The sequence below is a fragment of the Antechinus flavipes genome, chromosome 3 (genome assembly GCF_016432865.1).
Source record: "Antechinus flavipes isolate AdamAnt ecotype Samford, QLD, Australia chromosome 3, AdamAnt_v2, whole genome shotgun sequence".
In the NCBI taxonomy this organism is placed as follows: Eukaryota; Metazoa; Chordata; class Mammalia; order Dasyuromorphia; family Dasyuridae; genus Antechinus; species Antechinus flavipes.
In genome coordinates, this window is record NC_067400.1 from 72,464,026 (window position 1) to 72,483,704 (window position 19,679).

The window sequence follows — 19,679 nt, forward strand, 5'->3', positions numbered from 1 at the left end:
GCAAAAATAGTCCCTGTCCTCAGTGAACTTACATCCTAATAAAGGAGTTTGCATTCTAAGAAATGTGGCATTTATTTTTTTTATTGAATATGCTGACAAACTGATAACTTGACAAAGATCTCCAATAGTCTAGAATATCTGGCCAAGTCAAATATGTGAACTAGAAATTTAAGATGGGATTTGTAAAATGTTAAAAAATGGTTTTAAAAATATTAAATTTACCAGTATACAAAAGAAGCAAGTGTGGTTCCACAGTTTGTCTGAAAAAGACCTGCACTTCTTATTGAATACAAGATCAAAATAAATCAGAAATATGATATGGAATAACCATATGTGATGAATATCAAAAAATTCTACTATGCTACAACATGAGAGAAAATATATGATTTCAAAAATGATATGGAAGGGCATATTACATGAATTGATAAAGAGTAAAATAATCAAAAACAGAAGGTATAAATACCATAATATTAATATTTAAAAACAAATTTGAAAACTATACAAACTGTTGATGAAGGAAAGGAGCAGGAGAACAATTTGTACAGTTACAGCAACATTTGAACGAAGAATTATGATCAATACTAAGTTATTGATTACTGAGACTTAACAGAATTAAGATGAAGACTCAGACATAGATTTTGTGTGTGTGTATGTGAAGACACTGAGGTAATTTGTTTTTCTTAACTATGCATATTTTTAAAAAAATGTTTTTGTTTTTTCTTTTCTCCAATGGAGTAAGATTGAGATGGAGAGAAAATAGTTTTCTGTTATTTCTTTTTAAACATGATAGGAGTGTTACAGCTGTGTAATGATGCATGAAATTTTAAATGAGATCATGGCATACTTTTTTTCTTAATTTTTTTTTTTTACTTTGTTTCAGGAGACCTTACAAAATGGAAGTGATCCATGAATATTTGAATTGAAAAAAATAAAACATGTCAATAAAACTGAAAATAAAAAAAATAGTGAGATGGGGACTGAACATAATATTTCATTAGTATTAGGAAGTTACAGATGTGGAAATTCTCACTTCCAATGCAGGTCTGCAACTTCTCTTTAGTATAAAATTAATTACCCAAGAAGTATTCAGCAGGGAACAGCCAGAGTTTTAAGATCACAACATATTAAAAACCAAGTAAAGTTATTAAAATGTTGAGTCTGGAAAAAGTGATGAATTAGAAGAACACATATTGAAGAAGGATCAGAACTGTTATGCTTGGGTCTTGAAGGCAGAGTCAGTAGAGCTTGTAGAGGATGCAAAGGGAAAAAAAATATATAAGCTTGATGTCAGGGGAAAATACTTGAAACTATATGAAAATGAAATGGATAAAATTATGAAAGTTGGTTTCTCACATAGTTGAATTGTTTAAGCAAAATCAGGAAGATTACTTATGAGGAATAGTGCAGAATATCTTTAGGAATACTTGAAATTAATTGAATTTTGACTTCCTAACAACTATAAAATTCTGTGTGAGATACATTTCTCATTTATTTCCTTTTATCTTTTTTTTTCTATTTACTTTTCCTTCTATTTTTGTCTTTCATTTCCTTATTGTTTCTCCTCCATCTTTCTCTACCTCTTCTAGATCTTCTTCCTCTCATGCTATTCTGCCTTCTTTTCTTCTCATTCTATTTTTCAAAGTTTATAAGATTTAGAAATTAGCAAGGTTTTTTTTTTTCTGAAATTTTTCTGTTCATCACTTATTATTGCACTATAACATTTTATTATATTCGTGTACCACAACTTGTTCAGCCATACCTCAATTGATGGGATCTTTTTAGTTTCCAATATTTTGCTACCACAAAATAGCTACTATAAATATTTTTGCACTATAGGTCTTTTCCCCTTTTTAATGATCTCTTTGCGATACAGAACTAATGCTAGTATTACTGGATCAAAGAGTATGCACAGTTTGTAGTCCTTTGAGCATAGTTCCAAATTGTTCTCCAGAATAGTTGGATCAATTCACAACTCCAGCAACAATGCATGAGTGTTCCAATTTTCTCACATTCTCTCCAATAGTATAATTTTATTTTGTATTTTTCTAATCACAATGCTTTAAAACAATTTTCCTTTGCCTATAGATGCTTAAAAGTGACCAGCATTACTCTCATAATATAAATATTATAAAATATTTGGCTGCAGAGTAAGAAGTAGATTGGTTCCATACCCTGTAATATTAATCTGTGCCAAATTTGATGTTGTCCTGGATCCCTCATCATGTATTCTGAGTGCCTTACTGTCAGATAAATGTGTTGCAAATCTTCATTCTTTATTTATCACTCCAGGTTCCTTCTATATGTATGTGTCAAATAATAACATTCAGGTCCATTCTCACTTAAGGTCTAGATGGGAAGTAGGAATGAGAATAAGGGGAATATGAGGAAGCATTAAGCTTAAGAAGCAGAATAGAACACTTTCATTATTCTTAGCTTTCCTTATTGAGCTCAGACATTGTTTTTTTTTTAATATTTTATTTAAAACAAATACAAAATAAGAAAAATAGAAAAAAGGAAAACTAAGTAAAATAAAAACATTGCAATGTGCACACTAGAATATCAAAAAGCATTTAAAATGTAGTATTCTCTTTAAAATATAATGTTCTCTTTAGAGATTTTCTTGGGGTCTCTGGATGCAGGTTTCGTTTCAGTTCAGAGTAATCACCACAAGAGCAGCCAGGTGTTAAAGTCCAAATCCTTCATTATCTTTTTCAAAGTCCTATCTCTTTCATTTGGGCCTCGGCTAGTTTTCTGGAGGCCTTCCGGAGTCCAGAGTCTTGGTTTCAGTGGGGAAGTGAAGGAGGAGAGCCTGCCGCCAAGGTGGTGTGAGATGGGATGAATCTGTATGAGTCCAAGGGCTTGTGCTCCAGCCTTCTGTCTGCTTATCTCTGAATCTCTGAATTTCCCTGGCTGAGGTTTCTAGTTTATATGCTACACACTGAGTACAAACCAGTCATGATGTCACTAGGAAACCATTATTTGTTGTAGGATTAAATCAATGCTAAACTAGATTTAACCATTATCTCCTCAATTCCACTTAGTACCTTGTTTCAAGTTCTGGCCCATAACATCTCCTTGTAGGATTAAATCAATCATACTGAACCATGCTAAATTAGATAACTATTGTCTTTATCAATTCCACTGACTTAGTACCTTGTAAGAATCCTTTGTTTCAAGTTCAGAGTTCTGGCCTGTACCATAAATATGTAACAATAAAGTTCCATTTTAAGAAAGCATATATAATAATAAAAAGATATTATATTCACAACTGTCCATCTTTTTTTTTTTTTTTTTTGCTTCCTTTTAGGTTTTCTTTTGTCCTTTGTTGTGCATTTTTTTACTTTTTTCTTTTTTTTTTTTCCCTTTCATCCCCCTAAACATCCTCTAAGCACACTACAGTTAAGTATGGATACAGTTAAGCATTTATGTGTATATGCATACATATATATAAAAGTACATACATACACACCTTCACACATACCCACACTATACACACACACACACATGCACACCCACAAAGACACCCCTTACATCCAAAGATATATGCATCACATACATATGCATGACATAGACATAGATGTGCATCTAAAACAATATTAATAGGGCTGATATATAATGTAGATTTTTCTTTTGATTGAATCTTTAAGCTTGATTTTGTCTGAGATCAGTGATTACTTCCCCTGCTTTTAATAAATTTTACTTGTCAATGTTGATATGGTGTTTGTGTATATTTCTTGTTTCCTATACCAGTTAACTCTTCTACTTTATTTCTACACTTTAACTTCTTTAGATATTATTCAACTTCCCCTCCACCCACAGATCACTTCTTCATTTTCTCTCCACACCCTTTTCTTCCCTCTTTATACTATTCTTATTGATCTGTAAATTTTGTGTCACTCTCATTAATCTACACAACTTACTCTCTCCAATTATGTTATTACCTCTCAGTAATTCTTGGTGTGTGTGTGTGTGTATGTGTGTGTGTGTGTGTGTGTGTGTGTGTGTGTGTGTGTTTCCACGTTTAACCCATTCCTGACGTTATTAGGTTTTCAGAACTAATAACTGACCTTCCCCCACCCCCATTTAATTCCTCTGTGTTAGTTCTTACTCTATACCTCATTCATATAGCATATATACTATTTTTACTTTTTCCAAGATAGTTTTACTTTTTAGTGTCAGATCATACTCAGTTCTGTTCCAATCTTTCTTGTGGAGTACTCAATTGCTAATGTCATTCTTAGACATATAATGGACATTTCCAAGTATAAAACAGTTTGTTTGAATGAGTCTATTGAAATTAGTCTTTGATGTTATATGTTAAATGTTACATGCTAAATTTTCTATATGTTAAATGTTACATGCTAAATTTTTCTACCCAATAGAAATTTTCAGGACAAAATCCTGAAAATCAGAGAGTTCATCAAATATTCATGTTTTTCACTCAATATTAGACTTAATTTTGCTGGAAATGGTAATATGGCCACTACCCTAGTTGTTATGATTATCTTTATATAAAATATTCTGGTATCTGGTATCTGTGGTATCTGTAGCTGCTGATAAATCCTATAAAATTCTAATAGTAGCTCTCCTATAAAATTCTAATTCTAACTCCAGCATATTTGATTGTTTTTTCTTTGTTTCTTATAAAATTTTCTCTTTGATCATGGAGTTTTCTTTTTCTGTTTCTACTTTCCTCTTTTATTCTGTCTCTTCAGGACAATTCTCTTTGATTATTGCTTTTCTTTTTTTAATTTAATTTTTTTATTATTAATGTTGTTTTTCTATTTCTTGTTCTCTTATACCTTTACTGGCTTTGCCTTGTTCAGTTCTAATTTTTGAAGAATCATTTTCTTCTTTATGAATCTTTAAAATTCTGATCTCCTTTTCTAATTGATTGACTTTCTTTTCATAACCTTCTGGTTTTTCTTAGATGGTTCTTTTTTTAAAGTTTCCCCCCAATCTTTCTTATTTGGTTTTAAATGTCTTTTTTGTTTTTTTGTTTTTAGTTTTTCTATAAATTCTTTCTGAGCAAATAGCCATTTAACATTATTCTATGGGGTAGGAGAAGCTTTTTTTTAAACTTCTTTTTCCTCCTCAGAAGACGAACCCTAGTTTTCCATAGCCTTATACTGACTTTCTATGGTTGTTTTCGTTCTCCTTTTCCTTCTCATTTTTTTTTTTAAACAAGAACTTATTAGTGTAATTATGTGTAGTCCTGGAATAGAGGGGTAATACCTCTATCTTCACTTCAGCTTTCCATTCTGACTTGGAACTGCAAATCAAAAATTCCAGCCTCTTCTAAAGGTGCATAGCCAGTTGCTTATGCATTCAAATGTTATGAAGGTTTCTTATTGCCCAGGGCAGCATTTCAGCAGCACAGCTGAGACTGGCATTCTTTATCAGCAAAGGTTCCTTTTGTCTTTCCAGCCTGAGACCCTCAGCTCTCCTGGCTGTATGGAAGGTGAAAGTTATTGTGGTTCTTGCTGTGGCTTCAGTTAAATCCAGCTAGATCCAGGGCTTCTGCTTACCGTTTCTGTGGAGCTAGCCTGGAAGTGTTTATACTTCACATTGGTTAAATCTCAGTCTTGCAGTCTTTATTCCTTATCTTCTCTGATTGTCCCAGAAGAATTCCTGTTCTTCCCCAAGTCTTATTTGTTTTTTACCATTCTATGTTCACCCTGAGGCACAATTTTGTTTTGTTTGTACAGGAAATCAGGAGATCCTGGAATTTTCTGACCTATTCCATCATCTTCCCAGAATTCTCCCATACCTCAGATATTTCTGAGTCTTACCTGAATTCACACTACTCTTTTTTTTGGAGGGGGCTTTATTTTTTTTAATAACTTTTTATTGACTGAACCCATGCCAGGGTAATTTTTTACAACATTATCCCTTGCACTCACTTCTGTTCTGATTTTCCCCCTCCCTCCTTCCATCCCCTCCCCTAGATGGCAAGCAGGCCTTTACATGTTAAATAGGTTACAGTATATCCTAGATACAATATATGTGTGCAGAACTGAATAGTTCTCTTGTTGCACAGGGAGAATTGGATTCAAAAGGTATAAATAACCTGAGAAGAAAAACAAAATGCAAGCAGTTTATATTCATTTCCCAGTGTTCTCTCTTAGGGTTACTGCTTCTGTCCATCCTCGATCAATTGAAACTGAATTAGCTCTCTTTATTGAAGAGATCCATTTCCATCAGAATACATCCTCAAACAGTATTGTTGTTGAGGTATATAATGATCTCCTGGTTCTGCTCATTTCACTTAGCATCAGTTCATGTAAGTCTCGCCAGTCCTCTCTGTATTCATCCTGCTGGTCATTTCTTACAGAACAATATTATTCCATAACATTCATATGCCACAATTTACTCAACCATTCTCCAATTGATAGGCATCCATTCATTTTCCAGCTTCTAGCCACGACAAACAGGGCTGCCACAAACATTTTGACACATACAGGTCCCTTTCCTTTCTTTAGTATCTCTTTGGGGTGTAAGCCCAGTAGAAACACTGCTGGATCAAAGGGCATGCAGTTTGATAACTTTTTGGGCATAATTCCAGATAAGACAGTTGTTTCTAATTAATTCAAATGACTATTTCTCAAGGTCTCTTCCTATCAGTTTATTATATTATTTAGTAAAAAGAAAATGAAAAACATTTGCTTAAAAGTTCCAAAGATGACCGAAAGAGGGACATGTTTCTTTCTTAGATGATTTATAAATGGTAAATAAAAATCAAAGGATCATGGCTTTAGATCCAAAAGGAATTTCAAAAGTCCTCTGTGCTTAAGACTTAGCACTGTGTTTGGCATATAGCAAATTACTTGATCAATGTTTGTTTCTTTTCTGTTTTTTTTTCTCCCTTTATCTACTTTTTCTTTTCATTTTCTTTTTTGGTATTACTTCCCCTTTTATTTTTTGGACAGGAATAATAAATCTAGATTGGTGAATAACTTGCCTTAGTTGACACAGATCTTAGAAACAGAAACAGCATTTGAACCCATGTCTTTTAACACCCATTCTGTTCTCTTCTCCACTCTGGCTAATAAAGATCATTCACACTACTCTTGAAAGACAATTACATAATTTTCTTTTAAGGTTTTCATCCTGTATTATATGTCTTTATTTTTGGTTTCTAAAGATCTCAGGTACATTGAGAGGCAACAGTCTTCTGGCAAAAGTATAATATTCAATATTAATAATATAATATCAAATTCAAAAGATACAAAGTCAAAATATTTTATCCTGATGCTGAGCAAAACAAGCAGAACCAGAAATACATTGTATATAACTGCATCAGGAATGTGCGATGATCAACTATGAAAGATCTGGTTCTTCTCAGTGTTTCAATGATCTGAAGCACTACTAATAGACTTTGAACAGAAAATGTCATAAACAGATAAAATAAATTAATTTTAAAAAGAAAGAAAAAGATACAAACCTACACATTTACTTACCACACACACTCCACACATATTTCTATCCTTGTATTAACTGTCTTAAGAGTTTTTATTGGAATTGTATTTTTACCGAGATGGTTGCTTGGCTGGTTATTGGGAAGTATTTGTTATGTCAAGACAAAATCAACCAAATAAAAAATAAACTAAAAAGATAGAAATACTGATTATTTATGTTGCTGTATCTTATAACCTACAAATTTGATAAAGTTATCCATTTCAAATAGTTTCTAGTTGATTCCCTATAGTACTTTAAATATACCATGTCATCTGCAGAGAATGATAGTTTTATTTCCTTTTCTATTCTAATTTCTTTGATTTTTTTTCTTGTCTTATTGGTATAGCCCATATTTCTTGCACTACATTCAATAATGATGGTGATAATGAATATCCTTGCTTTACCTCTGATCTTATTGGGAAGATTTTTAACTTTTTTAGATGCATGCCCAATTAATTGACCTTCTTTTAATCTATTTTATTTATGTAGCTATTTAGAGATGTAAAATTTCCCCAAGAACTGCTCTGGCTGCAAACCATAGATTTTAGTGTTTTGTATCCTTATTTTCAGTCTCTTGGATGAAATTATGAATGGTTTCTGTGATTTGTTTGACCCTCATTTTTTAGAATTAGATTATTTAATTTTTAATTGGTTTTTAGTCTATCTTTCCTTGCCCCTTTACTGACTATATGTTTTTATTACATTGGGGTCTGAAAGGGAAGCATTTATTATTTCTGCCTTTCTGCATTTGATTGTGAGATTTTTATGCCCTGATATATGGTCAGTTTTTGCATGGGTCCCATGTCCTGCCAATAAATCTATGTATCCCTTTATGCCCCTAATCAATTTTTTCAAGAGAACTATCATAATGTAACTCTTTCTAACAATGAGATGATTGGTGTCACTTCTAATGATCTTGTGATGAAGAGAGCCATCTGCACCTAGAGAGAGGACTGTAGGAACTGAATATGGATCACGACATACCAATATCATTCTTTTTGTTATTGTTCACTTGCATTTTGTTTTCTTACTCATTGACTTTCTTTTTTTAATCGATTTCTCTTGTGCAGCAAGAGAATTGTATAAATACGTTTATACATATTGGATTTAACATATATTTTAAACATATTTAACATATATTGAATTGCTTGCCATCTAGGAGATAGGGTGGGGAGAAGGAAGAGAAAATCTGAAACACAAGACTATGCAAGGATCAATTTTGTCAAATTATCTGTGCATATGTTTTGAAAAAAAAGCTTTATTATTAAAAAGAGAGAGAGATCTATCATATCTAGGTGTTCTAGAATCCTATTAATCTCCCTCATTTTTTGCTTGTTTATTTTGTGATTAGATTTGTCTGATTCTGAAAGGGAAAGATTAAGGTCTTCCACTAGTATAGTTTTGCTGTTTATTTCTTTCTGTAACTGACTTAAAATCTTCTCCCTAAATTTGGCTGCTCTACTTCTTGGTGCATATACATTCACTACTTCATTGTTTATAGTACCCTTTATCAAGATATACTTTTTATAAATTTTTTCTTTACTTTTGCTTTAACTGAGATCAGAGTTGTTGCTATCCCTGTTTTTTTTTTTTTTTTTTTTTTTGTTGTTTGTTTGTTTGTTTGTTTTTTTGCTTCAGCTGCAGCATAATAAATTTTGTTCTGGCTTTTTACCTTAACCTTGTACGTATATCTGTGTCAAATGCATTTCTTGTAAATATATTGTGGGATTATGTTTTTTTAATCTACTCTTCTATTCACTTCCGGTTTATGAGAGTTGATCCCATTCTCATTCCCAATTATGATTACTAGCTGGTTTTCCCTCCATCCTATTTTTCCTCTGTATATAGCTTTATCTCTCTCTACCCTATTTTTAGTCCTATTTTTTTTTTTTTTTTTTTTTTTTTTTACCAATCCTACTACTTTATCTTCTATCACCCCTCCCCTTTCCCTTGGTGGTATTTTTTTACTCCCCCCTACTACTACCTACTAGCTTATCTCCTATCATCCTTTCCCATTTCTTAGTAGTGTTTTTTTTTCTTTTACCCACTCCACCTAGTACCTTATATTCTATCATTCCTTCCACCCTTCTTTTACCTTTTTCCCTAGTGTTTCTGCCTTTCTGTCTATGCTGTCTCTTCCTTTTCTTTTCTTTTTCTCCTCCTACTTTTTTATAGGGTTAGATAAATTTCTGTACCCAGCTGAATGATTAAGTTATTATCTCTTCAAGCCAAAACTGATAAGATCAAGCTTCAGACACTGCTCATTCCCTTTTTCCATCCCTTGAAGTCTTTTTCTTTCATGTCATGACAATTGAGTCTGTTCATAACTACACTCTCAGTCCATGTGATGTTTCCCCTCTGTCTGTTCTAGTGACAGTTACAGTTCTCAAGTCTTACAGATATCATTTTCCTATCTAGGGATGAAAACAGTTTAATCTCTAATTAATTTGTATTTTTCCTGTGTTTACTTTTCTATGTTTCTTTTGAGTCCTGTGTTTGTAGATTAAATTTTCTGTTTTGTTCTGACATTTTCCATAGAAATTATTGAAAATCTCTTCATTGAAGATCTATCACCTCTCCTGAAAGAGATTCTGAATTTAGCTGGGTAGTTAATTCTTTCCCTAGGAGTTTTGCCTTCCTAAATATGGTATTTTAGGTCTTCTAATCCTTTATTGTAGAAGTCTCTGATTCTGAGATTATGAGATATCCTGACTGTGGCTCCTTTATATTTGAATTGTTTTTGTTTGGTAGCTTACAGTATTTTTTCCTTGACATTATAGTTTTGGAATTTCACAACAATGTTCCATATGGTTTTCCTTATGGGATCTCTATTCTAAAGGTGATTGGTGATTATTTTAATGAGTATTTCTCCTCTGTTTCTAGAATATTGGGATAATTTTCTTTAATGATCTCTTTAAGAATGCTATCCAGACTCTTTTTTTTTTTGGTCATGGCCTTCAGGTAGACCAGTAATTTTTAAACTGTCTTTTCTGGCTCTATTTCCCAGGTTGGCTCTTTTTTCCAATGAGGTATTTCACATTTTCTTCCATTTTTTCAGTTGTTTTTAAAATGACTGATTCTTGCTGTCTCAAAGAGTCATTAGCTTCCATTTGCCCTATTATAGTTTTTAATGTGTGATTTTCTTCAGTTAGCTTTTATATCTCTTTTTCCATTTAATTAATTCTACTTTTGAAGTTGTTGTTTTTTTCAGTGATTTTTTTTTTTTTTTTTTTTTTTTGCATTTGGCCATTTGTATTTTTTTTAAAGCTATTGTCGTCCTTTTACAAGCTTCCTTTTCCAAGACTCTCTCTTACATATCTCTTATTTCTTTTCTCATTTTTTCTTCTACTTCTGTTATTTGCTTTTTAAAGTCTTAACTTCCAAGAAGCCTCTTTGGGCTTGGGAACCAAGTCATATTTTTTGAGACTTCCTCTATGGACATTTTGGCCTCATCTAAGCTGATGTTTTGGTCTTCCTTTTCAGTATAATACCTTTCTATGGTAAAGGTTCTTTTCTGTTTCTTGCTTATTTTCTTTCCTTTTTCCTTTCCTTTAGGTATTTCCTTTGTCGTTATTGTTGTTGTTGTTTTTTTATTTTTATGCATGAGCTCTGCTCCTGCGCTAAAGAGGATGCTGTCCTAAGTTTCCTGTGTAACTCTGAGCTTCAGCTTTGAACATAGAGGCCCCTTGCGTTTACAGGAAGTAGCTTTATCTGCTCTTTTTAGGAATTTTTTTTTTACAATTATATAATTTCCAATTAATTTTAATCTATCATTCCACTGTCCTTTGTTGAATGTAATTTTATTGTATTGTGACCTGAAAAGAATACATTTAAGAATTGTGCCTTCCTATTTTGAGGTTTTTATGCTCTAAATCATGATTGCGTTTTGTGTGGATATCATGTATTACTGAGTAAAATATATTTTTCTTTCTGTTCCCATTTACTTTTCTCCAAAGTTTTGTCATATCTAACTTTTCTAATATTCTATTCATCTTCTTAGTTTCTTTCTTTTTAATTTTTTTTGGTTGGATTTATCATATTTAGAGAAAGGACAGTTGAGGTCCCACACTAATATAGTTTTGCTGTCCATTTCTTCCTGTAACTAACTTAAATTCTCCTTTAAGATTCTATACTACTCAGTGCATATATAATTGGTATTGATATTACTTCATTGTTTGTGGTACCTTTAGCAAGTTTTCTTCCTTATCTCTTTTAAATTAGGAATATTTTTAAATTTTGTTTTATCTGAAATGATTGCTACTCCTGCCTTTATCTTTTCTTAAATGTCAGCTGAAACAATAGATTCTGCTTCAGCCCCTTACTTTTACTTTGTATGTTTCTCTGCTTCAGATGTTTTCTTGTAAACAACATATTGTAGCACTGCTGTTTACTTTTTTTTTTTTTTTTTTTTTTTTTTTTTTGGAGGAGGGTGGGGTAGGGAAGATTTCATCTCATTATTATTCATAGCTATGATTACTAAGTGCGTGTTTCCTTCCATCCAATTTTCTTTCTCCTATTGGTCCTCTCACTCCTTACCTACTTTCCCTTCTCATCAGATTTTTTGCTTGTGCCTACTACCTCACCTTGTCTGCCCTTTCTTCTGTCCACTCCCTATCTCCTCCACCTCCTAACTTAATTTCCTTCCTACTGACTTTCATGAAGGGTAAAATAGATTCCTGTATTCAACTGAGTGTATCTTTGAGCCATTAGTGATGAAAGTATTGTATAAGTGACGCTCATTGCCCACCTTCCCATCTTTCCTTCCAACGTAATAAGTTATTTGTACTGCTTTATGTGAAATAATTTATCCTATTACACCTCTCCCCTTCTCTACTCACTACACTTCTCTCTCTCTCTTCCTTAATTATTTTGTGTCATACCCTTAAATCACTATATATCTGTATCCTCTATGTATATTCCTTCTAGCCATAGTACAATTGGGACAATTAAAAAAATATTTAATTTAAATTTTAAATTACAAGTAATTTTTTAAAAATTACAAGTATCATCTTCCCTTGGAGTTCAGCTCCATTGAATCCCTTAAGTTTCCTTTTCCCTTTTAATTGTTTATGCTTCTCTTGGGTTTCTATTAGAGATGAAAAATTTTGTTCAATTCTGGTCTTCTTATGAAAACTTGAAATCCTTCTATTTCAGTGAATTTCCTCTAGAAATATTATGCTTAATTTTGCTGGGTTTAATGATTGCTCTTTGTAATCCTACCTTTTTTGCCTTCCAGAATATTTTATGAACTGTTATCCTTTAATGTTGTAGCTGCCAAGTTCTAAGTAATCCTAATTGTGGCTTCTCACTCTTCTTTTCTGGCTTCTTGGAGTGTTTTTTCCTTGTCCTGATAGTTTTGAAATTTGGCTATAATCTTCCATGGAGTTTTTATTTAAGAGTCTCTTTCCTAAGATGATTGGTAGGTTCTTTAAATGATTATTTTGCCTTCTGGTTCCAGGATATCAGGGCAGTTTTCTTTGATAATTTCTTGAAAGATGTTGTCTAAGTCTTACTTTTGATTATGACTTTCAGGTTGTTCAGTAATTCTAACAGTTTTCCTGAATTGATTTTTCAGCTTAGTTATCTAATTATCTAATTATTTTTCTTCAATTTTTTTTCATTCTATTGGATTTGTTTGATTAAATTTTGACTTTTTCCTGTCTCATAGCTAAGGGATGGGGCAGAGTACAACTCGGAGAACCCGCACATCCTTCAGCATAGCCCCGGGCAAATGGGCAACATCAAATGGCCAAGGATGGGTTATCTCCTCCTGGTTTTCTGAGATGGGGCTTGCTGCTGGCTTGCTGGGATGCTTCCTCTCCTGAATTAGCACTTCCATTTTACCTGAGTGAGACAGACCTTTTCTGATGATTTTTCAACTTTCTTGGGCTAAAATATTGTTTCACACTACTTTTTTTTTTTTTTTTTTTTTTTTTTTTTTTTTTTTTGTTACTGCTGTTCCAGAATTTGTTTGGGGGTATTATTTTATGATTGTTTGAAGGTAAAGAAGGAAGTTATGATTTACTTCTTACTTCACCATCTTGATTCTTGGAAATAAGGAACCTGAATCTCCTATCTAAATCTGATCACATCTTACTAACATATCTAAAGCAATGGAATTTATTTCAGAGACTCAATATTTTGGAAGACCACATTGTCTGTTTTCCCTTTTTCCTTCTTTTTTTGTCTTCCTTTTATCCCCAATATAATCTGATTTCTTTTCATTTTAAGCTGAAAGATGCCAGATTAATAGTTCATATAACAATGTAACACGGTAAAAGGGTAACAGATGATAACATAAGTTTTCACAGAATAGCCCATTAGATTTCACTGTCTGTATTTTTTTTTAAGGGAAGGAAGCACTGTCCAGAGAGAGTATAAAAATAAACTAAGTGGATGAGATATAGACTTTGAAGGCTTGGCAAAATAATATCTGAATGTGATAGCTGACATTGCTTACCTTTATTGTTGTACAGAAATGAATTCTCTTCAAGTTGAAATAGATATATAAATAGCATATGGTAAGAAACTAATGGGACACATGCTTCAGAGCTTTTTATCTATGCCCTGATGGTCCCCTGACAGTTTTAAAAATGTCCTTCTTCTTACTAGGCCTCATTATGAAGAAAAATCAGCTTGTTTTACAAGGGTTTTTTGTTAAGTAGATGTTATCTTATCCCTCAATTTCCTTTACCACCAATGATACATACATACATACATACACACATATATATGTGTGTGTGTATGTACATACATATATACATATATTGTGTATGTGTGTGTGAATTCCAAGAAGAATCATATAATGAGAGAGAAAGAGAGAGAGAGAGAGAGAGAGAGAGAGAGAGAGAGAGAGAGAGAGAGACTGAGAGGAATTTTGTCTCCAGGAAATGAATAATACACCTGTCAACATGTACACCTGTCAACATGTATTTATTTTGCTGACCCTCAGTGATATTTTCTGGTGACAACAGAAGAGAATCTAAAATTGCATCTATGAGGCCTCTTACATAGCTAGGTAACAAAGTACTGTATTAATTATAACTTGCTGGAATTTACTGAAACCAAATTCCCCTCACTTAAAACATTAGATTCTTTTATTTCCCTTTCGCATCCCACTCATCGGACTGAATGAATCCTCACTGCCTTTTTTTTTTTTACATACCCCCCCCACACATACATACATATACATACATACAAAAAACACACACACACACACAAATTGTGACCATCTGCTATTTCCTTTATGAAAAAATAAAACCTACAATTAGTGTCTTGTTCATCTTTTTCTTTCTCAAAAAAGAGAACTATTATGCAAATACTCTGCAATTTGGTTTCAAATACTCTTTGTAGTGTGATGAGCAATTTTCTTTAATACAAATCCAGTCTCTTTGCCAGGACTTTCTAATAGATATTTTTAAGAACTTCCATGAGACATTTTTCTTATTCTTCCAATACAAACTTTTCCAAATGAGTATTTAGAGTAGAATGATCAATTTCATCACTCTTAAAGTTGCAAGAAATATAGTTATTTTATTCTGTAAGAGCAAGCCAAAATAACTTCAGAATAGCCTTTTTCACCTTACTCTCTCAAATTCTTCCTCTTCCTGGGAAATGATCATATCAACAAAATCCTATGTTCAGTAAATCAGAGAGAAATGTTTCTCTTTGCTGCTTCTGAAAGGATGTCAGGGGCGATGGCAGTTTACCTGTAAGCACAGTTTTGTTGTTGGATTTTAGTCACTCCTAAGCACCCGATGCACAACACAACCTGATTCGTTCAGCTGTTGGCTGTCAGGGAGTTGGTACTGAATTCTTGTTAACGGGATCACATTTCCATAGCACTGAGTGTTGATGAAACTGCAATTTTAATATAAAAAATGATTGATGCTATTCCTGTAGGTAAGCCATCATTGAGCTTTGGTTTTCCTGTAGAGTGATGAATCATGATACTTTTTTCTATGAATTATAGAGAAATTTACACTTCTAGGGACCTCAGACACCAGGGAATCAGATGAAATATGGCCTTTAGAAGTGGGAATTTGATCTAAGCAGAAGTATGACAAACATCTATGGCTATAAAAGTATTTGTTTGGATGTACAGAGTAGAGTTGAATGTATTTTGTCACCGATTTGTGTGTTAGCAGAAACTATCAAGAATTTCAAGAAGAATATTCCTTTCTTTCTTTACATTATTTCCTATTAATCACCTATTAATCCTATTAATTAATTAATACAAAATTAATGATTAAATTAATTAGTTAAAGCCTTTTATTTTCAAAATACATGCATGGGCAATTTTGCAAAACCTTGTATCACCAATCTTTGATTACCATCATTTTTTGTTTGTTTGTTTCAGATAATTACTAAAATACAAATAAGAAAAACCCAATCTAGAAATAATATATATTGATGTAGATAGTTTAAGTATTCTTATATTTGTAAGGCAATAGAGAACTCATATGAAATATTACCTTGTTACAACTGATAATTATCTAAAATTTAGATTTCACATGATAATTTTATCTTAATCTGTGATTGCATCTGTATAGGGATCGCCCAGTATAGAAACTCATCTATAACTTATAGTTGTCTGGACTTTGAGAAGTTTAATGATACAATTGGTATATGTCCAGAGTAAGACATGAACTCATCTTATTTCTAAATCCAAGACAGTCTTGTCCACTGTACTATTCTGCCTTTTTAGGTTTAATAGGTTGGTCAATGTTTCTTTTTTTTTTTCCTGAAAGAATCAAATTCTTATTTTGCTTTTCTTTTTAATTTATATACATAAAAAAGCTTCCTCCAAAAAGGATATATGTAAACCTCCAATTTGTGATTCGAGTTCCAAGTGTAAAATAAAGGTCTGGAGAATTTTAATCAGATTCTTTTATTGAAGTAAAATCAACATTGCATAGAATGTCAAAAATATCTAGGTCTGAATTATGCCACTGGCAACATTGTCTATGTGATCCCATGTAAATCACTTAACACATTAGTGTCCTAGGCAAGTCTCTAACATTATTAATTACACAGCAGGTCTGATCAGCACATTGGTACAGAGGTTTTTTCAATCAATGTTCCCTACACTGATGAAACACTGGCTCATTAAAAATGAAATGTATTAAACAATAATCACATTTCATATTTTATTTCTATTAAGTAAAAGGTTTAGTTTGTATTTACAAATACTTTTCCTTAATCTCAAGTGAAGAGTGGTTAAATTCAATGTAAAAAAAGATCATATAACTGGGAGTTATTTTCTATGTTCTTGTACCATTTCAAATACCTTATGTACAAATGTAGTATTCATCCTAATATTTAGGAAAATTTAGTATAATAAACAAATGATTTTATCTAAACTTGTTTTAGATCAGCAAATATGTTGCAGTTTTTCTGAAAAAAAATTATACCATACTTGAATATATCAAATGGAAAACAAAACATCATAAGAATTTCTGATCTGGACCTCTAACTCTAAATATGAGGTACTATTCATAAATAAACCGATGAAGAAAGGACTCCAAGAACCAACTTATTTATTATCACTATCCTTATCTAAATGATAACTCCTTAGATATTTAATTGACTTTTGATCTAAGAGTAATTCTACTTTAATAAATAAAAAAATGTTATTGCTATAAATACTGGCACAACAACCACTACAGCACACACAGAGAGACATACACACAAACACACACACATTTAAGTCTTGTGATAAGCCTTTCTCCAACAGTGAAGGTATCCATCGATTGCCTGAGTTAATGAAAACAGGGGTAGACTTGGAATTAGGAAAAATGGAGATTTAACTTTTAGTTGCTTATTAGCTATGACATCCCTTTCATGGGCATATTTCTTAATCTAGATTTCAGTTTTCTTTTCTATAAATTAGGAATATTAATAAATCAACACCATATCACTCCACAGATTTATACATCAGTATGGAAATGTACTATCTACTAGTTTTTGTCATCTTTTCCTTTTTCCTCCTCTTTTCTTTTTGAATTTGATTTTAAGTGAGGGAGAGAAATGAAAAGTTAGCAGCCTTACTTTGCTCCCTGAATTCGTCTCAGTCCAATGATAAGATACAGATAGGAAATACTGAAATCTATGTGAATAGTAATAGAAGCTGCTCCACTGAGGACCAATGAGGGTGGACCTTACCAGTTGGGCCAAAAATCTCCTTTTCCCCCTCCTCTCTTCTCCTTTCTTCTCCCTTCCTTTCCCCTCTCTTTTCCTCCCCTGCTCTTTTTTTCTTTTCTTCCCTCCCTTCCAAGGTCACCCATCACCTCCAGGGCCATCTCTAGTTGTACTGACCTCTATATGGCCACTAGATCCAGTTGATTCTGGAGGAGAGGGTAAACCTGCTGACCTTGCTCAGCCCTCCCTCACTTAAATCCAATTCACTTGTATGTCATAGCATCAAAAACTTTTTTTGAATATAAATTGCAGAAAAATCATAATCACTGGTAGATGGAATTTCCTCATCTGAGAGTTTCCTATATTAGTGAAATCAGAGGTTCTTTTTCTATGCAGTTCAATTCAACAAACATTATTTAAGTAATATGTGCCAGGTACTGTTCTAACTGTTGGGGATACAAATAAAAAAAAAAAAGGAAAGAGTTCTTGTCCATCAAGGAATTTACAACCCAATGAGACAAGGCAACACACAAAAATAAACTGGAAAGCAGAGGCTCAAGCTTATTCCCTGTAGCTGAAACCAAATAGAGCTAAAGATTCAAAATAGAATAACTTAGAAATCCAATTTCTGTCCTTCATAAAAAGAAAGCTTTGGATGAAGTTGAGTGCTTTAGCCTCCAGTCTTCCAGGGGGAAGAAGGGACTAAGGAATTTGGGACAGTGTTAAATGTGCAAAACAAAATCAGTAAACCTGGTGATGATATTGGAAGTGATATGCTAATTCTGGGAAGTTCATCTTGTTCCCTGGAGTAGAAACTTAACTATCTAAGATGGAAAGTTGAATTGATGTGTCATAAAGGACTTAGTGAATTCCCAAGTCTGTTTGTTGAAAAGAACATGTCATTGACTTTCAAGAACTCATTGTGTGGTACACTAGGTCATTGGAAGACTTCAGTATGAAAAAAAAAAATTAGTGAAGGGTATCAAAATATATTTAATTAAATTTGTGGTTTTGTTTTTTTAAATGACATTAGAGCAATTTTTCAGATGAGTATTTACTACATTCATGTTTCCATATGTAAGTGAAATCTAAGAATAACATAAAGAGATACATTTTTCACTAGAAAAGCTGGGCCAAATGAGTCATTTGCCTGCTTTGATACCTTAGGATTGTATTAAGATTATTGGACCATGTAATATTTATCTCAGGACATATGCTGACTCCAAATGATGTGTGGTTCTTTTAGTTGTTTGCAAATGATCATACTTTTCTATTCCATTTCCTTACTACACATAAAGATCCAAGTTTCTAGTATTTGTTCAGAATTCAGAATATAACTTTGAATGACTTAGTAAAGATAGGAACTTTAAAATTGCTTAGTTAGAAGATGAGGAGAGAATGGTAATTCTTTTAAAAATAGCAATATCACAATCATAGACTTGTTAGGGAATCTGACTCTGATTTATATTCAGCCCAACTCATATTTACATAAAAATCCTATGAGAATTTTCTCAACAAGAGGTCATCCTGTCTTCTAGTGAAGATCTAGTGAAGACCTTTAACAAGAAAAATTACACTGCCTTCAATAGCATTTGTTTATACATTTTGATAGCTTATAATTTTTATGAAGCTATTTTGGATAGCTGTAATTGCCTTGCAAGTCTATTATTACTCATATATACCATGATAGTTAATTATAAATGTGATAATGTTAATCTCAATTTTCTTAACTGAAATTTTATCTTAAAATTATGATATCAATACTTTAAATTCTGTCTTGTTATATATTAAGTAGGACATATAAATTACAGAATTATTGGAATAGTACAAATTTTTGAACCACTAATTAATAAACCTTTAGTTGATATGATGGAATTTTCTTTTTCTTTAGGAAGCTTTGATTATGGCAAGTATGGATCATCCACATTTGGTACGATTATTGGGTGTCTGTCTGAGCCCAACCATTCAGCTGGTTACTCAACTAATGCCCCACGGCTGCTTGTTGGATTATGTTCATGAACATAAGGATAATATTGGCTCCCAACTTCTTCTTAATTGGTGTGTCCAGATAGCTAAGGTAA

General features: G+C 32.5%; 1 protein-coding gene across 1 annotated transcript in view; it reads left to right on the top strand.

The window, feature by feature from the left end:
* LOC127557028 (receptor tyrosine-protein kinase erbB-4) overlaps positions 1-19,679 on the top strand; it is a 313,556-nt gene that overhangs the window by 98,971 nt on the left and 194,906 nt on the right. The window contains exon 6 of the mRNA XM_051990514.1: positions 19,490-19,675. Coding sequence (XP_051846474.1) covers positions 19,490-19,675 — 186 coding nt within the window. The remainder of the gene's footprint in view (positions 1-19,489; positions 19,676-19,679) is intronic.